At 34.3% G+C, this 6,496-nt stretch overlaps 1 protein-coding gene across 2 annotated transcripts; it reads right to left on the bottom strand.

Annotated features, from left to right (window-relative positions):
• Positions 1-330: 330 nt before the first annotated feature.
• On the bottom strand, positions 331-6,218 carry LOC132553112 (uncharacterized). 2 transcript variants are annotated; one of them, XM_060217334.1, is made up of 3 exons: positions 6,064-6,218; positions 3,193-5,188; positions 331-2,774 (listed from the first exon to the last, which is right to left on the bottom strand). In XM_060217334.1, exons 1-2 carry the CDS (start codon positions 6,167-6,169, stop codon positions 3,627-3,629), a joined length of 1,668 nt encoding a protein of 555 aa, XP_060073317.1. In that variant the 5' UTR covers positions 6,170-6,218; the 3' UTR covers positions 331-2,774; positions 3,193-3,626. The 2 variants fall into 2 exon arrangements, with proteins under 2 accessions (XP_060073317.1, XP_060073310.1); XM_060217327.1 differs by having other exon boundaries at positions 331-2,831.
• Positions 6,219-6,496: the final 278 nt, after the last annotated feature.

A 6,496-nucleotide genomic window follows, 5' to 3' on the forward strand; every position in this document is an offset into this window, starting at 1 on the left:
TTATCAATAAATTTACATTTGTTGCCATACAACTATTTTGTTATATATATATATCTTTTCAATTTCTGACTTCCTGGAATTTATTAGATGTAACTGTAATATTATACAGTTGCCACACTACATGTATGTAGTGGCTCTTTGTTGCATAGACATTAAACAAACTTCTTTAAAAATTACTTTTATGTAATCCATGTCTACTACGTGTCCAACATGATTTGAGAACTTCCACTTGGAAAACCTTATTAATTGGGTTCATCAGTACATGTACATTTTATTGAAAACAAAAATTCATTTCATCGGTTTTTAAGATTTATTTTACAAATCGGTCAATAGTGATGACATTACCAGTAAATTGAATTTATTACGAATCTCATGATACCTTGGTACATGTACAATGTACACCTAGGACTTGAACTTCAATATTTGATCAACATTCATACATGGACAGGAGAATGCTGTAGCAAGGATATGATTTGAAAACCAAATTAACAAGAATTCAAGAACTACTTGACAAAAAGCAGCTACTTCTGTCTTGGTGTTTTACAGAAATAAAGACTCAATGCAAGATTAAAATTAATCTTTAAGGCTAACAAGTAGTTTTCTATCACATACAAAATACATGTCATAGAAAGCTATTTTCCTGTAAATCAACTTAACAAAATGAAACTAGAAAATGTCTTATAGACATGAGTGCCCCCAATCCCATGCATATAAGTATCAGTGTTTGAGGACTTTGCAGAAATTTGACCTTTAACCCTTTAACCTTGACTGTTGACCGCTTTTTCTTCCCTCTTCTCTAATAAAATGGAGGCAGAGGCATGAAATAGTTTGAAGCCTTCTCTAAGTTTTAGAATAACTTTCAGAAAATTATTCAGAAAAATATTAGTACAATAAATGTCATTCCCATGCATTAACAGGAATAAGCCACCGTCTCCTCGGTTCTTCAGTTCTTTAATTATTTTCAAAGTAATAAATATTTCAAATAAATAAATAAAGTTAAAATTCAACACAATCATTCATCAACAATGGTAAAAATAATCAATTTATCAAAGAGTTAAATGAAAGTAGGTTAGTACTTTCAAAGTTAAGATTTCATGTGTACAATGACATGATCAAAAATACTTCTTCAACACAAGACAGACTAACTTCTAGTAACATACATGTATGTTAAGAAACTACAATTGCCAATTAAATGCCATCCTGCAGCAGTATGATTGTAAGAAACAGTTTAAAATACATATCTTAACTCCATAACTTTGTTTAAGAGATATACTGCAAAATCATAAATTTTCATGAGGCTCAAATTTTGTGGTTTTCCAAAATTATACATTTTTGTTGACACTTGACTTTAATTTGCTCACAAAATCAATTGGTACTATATTGCATGTCAAGCTTCTATCTGTATACGATTTCATGGATTTAGAGTACCTACAGATTAAACAAAAATAAATCCCCCACAAAAAATAATCATTTTACAGTATACATACATGTAATACACAGGATATGTTTAAAATAGTATGGAGACAGCCAGATGAAATGTTTTTAACAGTATGTGTGTTTATATTGATCAGTCACCCTGTCAACAATGGTCATTTTAAACTGATATAATTTGCTGGTAGACAGGAAAATGTTAAGCCCTAGTAAAGTGAACTGGTGGTTTTATTTTCACAACTTTGCTGGGTAATATTAATCCACAAATCCATATTTGTACAAAATGATAAAAAGTTGAAATTAACATTACTTTTGAACTGGAGGATTTTGGGTAGAAGTTGAAAACACAAGGTGCTCCTATTTACTGCTGTCGAATTGCAAACTGTCATTGAAAAAAAAAAACTTTAAACTTTTAGCTCTATGGAAATATCTGATACTCCAGACCAATTTTGGCAGGCAATGAACTTTACACACACTATCATATCAACAACTGGGGGGTAAAGACACAACATCCCGCAATCAGTGAAATCAGGAAATTCCTTTCGGGAACAGTCATGGATCCAAAAGGATACAGGGTATCCACTATAAATAAGTAGAATAGACATCGAGAGATTTATTCCTGCTAAGAGTCATCAGATGACGGATCACTTAGATCCGAAACATGTAAACAACTCTTAGTATGAATAAATCGTGCATTGGACCGGAACTGCTTCGTGTTGTGCCTACTCTCGACGTCTACACACTATCATATGTATAATAGGCCCTCACCTAGAAATTCTTCAAAAATATCTACGTACATGTACACATCATTAATTCCATATACAACATATCATCCGGCACAATGTTACACATATATATAAGTAAAAATAGTTGAAATTATTTAGCAAAATGACCAAATACAAGGAAAATGTGAGGTCCAAAAATATTGCTTTGGATATTGGATCAGCAACTGTTTTTGTTACTAATTTAAAGTTAGCTGTCTGTTAGTTCAATCTAACTCAATGTAGGTCATTATACTATTACATGATGGCAATGGCAAGTATATTTAATATCAAATGTCAATCCAGGTCGTTATACATTGTTGAATATCTTTTTATATTGATGCCCAATATGCTGATGAATTAATTTGATGCAAGTATTTACTGGTAATAAGATTTTGAATGTAAAATGACATTTTGTTATTATGCAATCAGTATAAACATCGGAATTTTAAGTAGATGCTTTCACACTTTCACATTCCTTTCCTAATTAACTTTTCCAGGTCTGCAGGAGGTAGTTTCACATCTTTCTACTTCAATCATAGGATTTCATCTGAAGACAATGTCCCAATTCAAGAACCAGCTCTGGGAATGACAAGATTTTACTTGACAGATCCACAAAATGCATCAGGGGTGTTGAAGCTGGAAATGAAAACGGAAAATTATTCCTACTACTTTCAGAACATTTTAACAATTTTAAGTGTCGACAAATTTTACTGTCAGATTGTGTATATCTCTTTTTTCCTTTTTATCAAATTTTATCAAAGTTATTCATAAATGTAGAAAACATCTGCAAATGAGTCAAGATGTCTCTTATTTCATAAAAATTGCATGTAGCATCGAAAAATATAAATGCCTTTATATGTCATCTATTTAGAAGTTGGAATAAGTACAAAAAGTGACTTGAGTACTAGTCTATCAAATTTATGCATAGTTCAGACAACCAAAACATGTTACTAAAGGGGAAAAACTAAAACCGTTTCCATCTGCAATTCAATCTTACCTTTCATTATAACAGATTGCTGATCAAGAGCTGCTACCAATGTATGCATAGTGTGTTTGTAGTTCATGGACACAAGCATCAACATCCATGAACTTGTACATGTAGTTCTTCAGTCGGTGGCCTTTTTTTCTGTCGCAAATTAAACTGGCAGTAGGTTAGATCTGTTAACTTGAAATTCCTGGTTAAGTATAAATGTCAGACTTTCTGGACAAACAATTTTTTTTATTCTACAGCCTTCCAAACTTTCTGAATCATGTTACATTCTAGACATCTGAGATTTACTTTGATTTCAAGTTATCATAAATCAAATTTTTCTGAGTTATTGGTGATTTTTAAGGCTTGTATCAAAACAAGTATGAAGTCATTTACATGTAAAATTTGTAATTGTGATATTGTCATTTGTTTCCATGTCAACGTAAAACGCACGATAAATCTTAATCAGAATCTATTTCTTTCTTGACGTAAACTTCGGTGTCCAAAACTGGAATTACAGCTACACAATGATCAGGAGAATCATAATTTTTAACTTCTGGAACAGGTTTAGGTACTGGAGTATCTTCTTCTTTAGAAAGATAAATGTAAGCAAGATTTTGGGACTGTGAAGGCTGTTCTTTTACTGACTCACGATTAATATCTGTTTGATGTGAATGTTCTCTTGAACAAGGATCTTTTTCAGAAACTTCAAACGCATGGTCAATATTGCCAGTCATTCCGGCATTGTCCTCATTCACAAACTGACTCTGTGCAGACTGCTCTGCCAGTGAACCATGATTGACATAAGCCTGATGACTAAAACGTTCATATTCTGAGTCAACACTTTCTATTTTGACATCAGTCTCAGGATTTGTCTGATGCTGTGAATTTGAGTGCAGAAGATCAAATTCTGGGTCAACTGGTTCACTCTTTATTTCATTTCCTGGGTAGTTATCAAACTCTTGATCACTGATGTCGCATGCCATATCTTGGTGTTTCCTTAAAGCTGCTGAAGATTGTGAAATTAAACAACTTTTCCCTGATTTGACTCGTTTTCCAATCTTGACATACATCTTTCCACTTGAGTGGTTTTCTACTCGTTCATCACAATCATCATGTTCATCTTCCTCCTCCTCATTAGAATCATCGTCATCTTCATTGTAATTTGAATGGGTGTCAAATCTTAACTTGTATTGTGACTGGCCTATATGCATTGTGGTTGGTGATGAATGATTACTGTTATATGTATTTCTATAGGAGCTAGAAGCCTCTCCTCCTAAACCTCCTACACCTGTAAAATCAAAGGAAGTTGGCTCAAAGTTGTCATTATTTGGTAGCTTTGATGGTGTACGCCTTTTCTTATAAACTCTTGGCTTTTTAACAATGAGTTTGTCATGTTCACTGGGTGGCCGTACTATATACACAACCTTTGTTACAGGTTTAATTGATCCTGGCATTGACTCATTCAATTGCTCTAATTTCTCATATGTGTTCTGTGAAGGTTTCGTTTTCTGAGCTAACGAATCCACATCAGAAGTTTTTTCGCATGATGAGCAGATAACATTATCTTTTTCAAAGTGCTTGTGTCGTTTAAAGACTTTTTGCCCATTACAGCCAAACAACAGGTTCCTAAAGCACAAACAACATTGTACAACATTTGGATTAGGTTCCTTTGGTGTTCCGTTATCTTTTTCCCATTCTATATGGTACTTTGAAGGTCTCCCCCGAGTTCGCTTTTTTTCGTGGCTAGTGCTTACAGTCTGGTATGCTTTTGGTGTGCTGTTTAGCTTTGAAGCAATTTCAAAACCTATAAGTCCTGGTCCCATATGATCATAATCCTCCTTCATTAAATTCATGTCAGCATTGTAACAACCTGAAGACTTATATTGATCAGATGTTGATCCTGTATGTTGGTTGTAATTTGGTGTTGATTCCACATGCTGATTATTGTCATATGTTGATCCAGCCAGTTCCTCTTTTTCAGATTTTGCTCTTATTTGTTCATGAACTGGCTGATCCAGAGCTGTAAATAAAACATAAAAAAAATTAATATCGTACAACTGAGGAATATAAAAAAATAATCCAGCTACAACTTCATAAGAAATAAACTGACATAACTAAAATGTATGAATCAAAAAAGATATGTGTCATTGTTGTGCTTAAAGTCATAAATATCACTTGTAATTATGATGATTGGATCATTTCTATTTAAAGAAAAGATGGTACAACTTGATAAACGTCTTGTAAAATATGCATGTGTGGTTCAACAGTTTTGTGAACTGCATGCTATCTAGAACTACTGACATCAGACACTTTTCATGTGTAACCACATATAGAATACTACCTGTTGGAGGAGACCCGACTTTCTCTCTGCGATTGACATATGCAGATTGATAGCAGGAATCCTTCTCAACATCATAGGCTTCTAAAGTAGTTGGAATCAGTTCTGATGTTCTGTCAGAATATCAGCGTCACCACAGTCAGATATCTGGAGTGTGCATACACCACAGATAGTCCTTCAAAAGGACTAATGCAATGTATTGTTAGAAGTAAAAAAGGGAATACAAATTAGTTTGTGAAAGAACATGAAAAATACTAATTCCTTCCGCGCGTCCCGAACAGGAATCGAACCCTTAGTTTCCGACATGATAATCCACGGCTCTACCAGGCAGAGTAAAATGCTTTCCACGCTCAGTGACAACTCGACCTATTTTGTGGTACATGTACAAGCCACAACGATCCGCTATGTAAATAACATGAACTCCTGACTATTTTGAACTTCATTTTTCGCCATACACGTCAATGGACCTAGATGATCATATTATTTCTACCGGGGAATTAGCGACCGGATCACTCAGGACGCGTCCCTTTCAATTACATTAATACTAAAGTCCTTACCTAGAATTTCATTGCGTTTTCTTCTGTTTTTGGCTGTCCTTACTTTGTCCTTTTCTTTACGCACACGATAGGGTTGCTGTTTTATTTTCCGTGGCATTGTGGACATCAGAAAAACGGAAGAGAACGCCAATTTACATGGAATATAAGTTGAAAATCCTCTTCTTCAGTCATTCAGACAAAATTTAACCGGAAACAGCACTTCAATTATAAACTTCAGTCGTGACTCAGTCCGGTGTGAAAAATCCGGATGCGGTGGAAACCAACACTTCTCGCCCAAATCAGGGACGTATAAGAATTAAACTAGGCCCGGGGTTGATTTCTCTTGCTTTAACTTTTAGATCACTACACCATGAATTAGCGAAGTCACCACTTCTTACTGATGCCAATGAGTTAGCACTGACCAGCCTAACCAGGGCCATTTTGACCACCAGTG

The sequence above is a fragment of the Ylistrum balloti genome, unplaced genomic scaffold (genome assembly GCF_031769215.1).
Source record: "Ylistrum balloti isolate Yb309-2 unplaced genomic scaffold, AGI_CSIRO_Ybal_v1 Utg369636, whole genome shotgun sequence".
Lineage (NCBI taxonomy): Eukaryota > Metazoa > Mollusca > Bivalvia > Pectinida > Pectinidae > Ylistrum > Ylistrum balloti.

Coding starts and splice junctions, on each gene's coding strand:
- LOC132553112 (XM_060217334.1), bottom strand. CDS start 6,169: ATGTCCACAATGCCACGGAAAATAAAACAGCAACCCTATCGTGTGCGT. Junction 5,189..6,063: donor AAAACGCAATGAAATTCTAG/GTAAGGACTTTA, acceptor TTTTATTTACAG/CTCTGGATCAGCCAGTTCAT.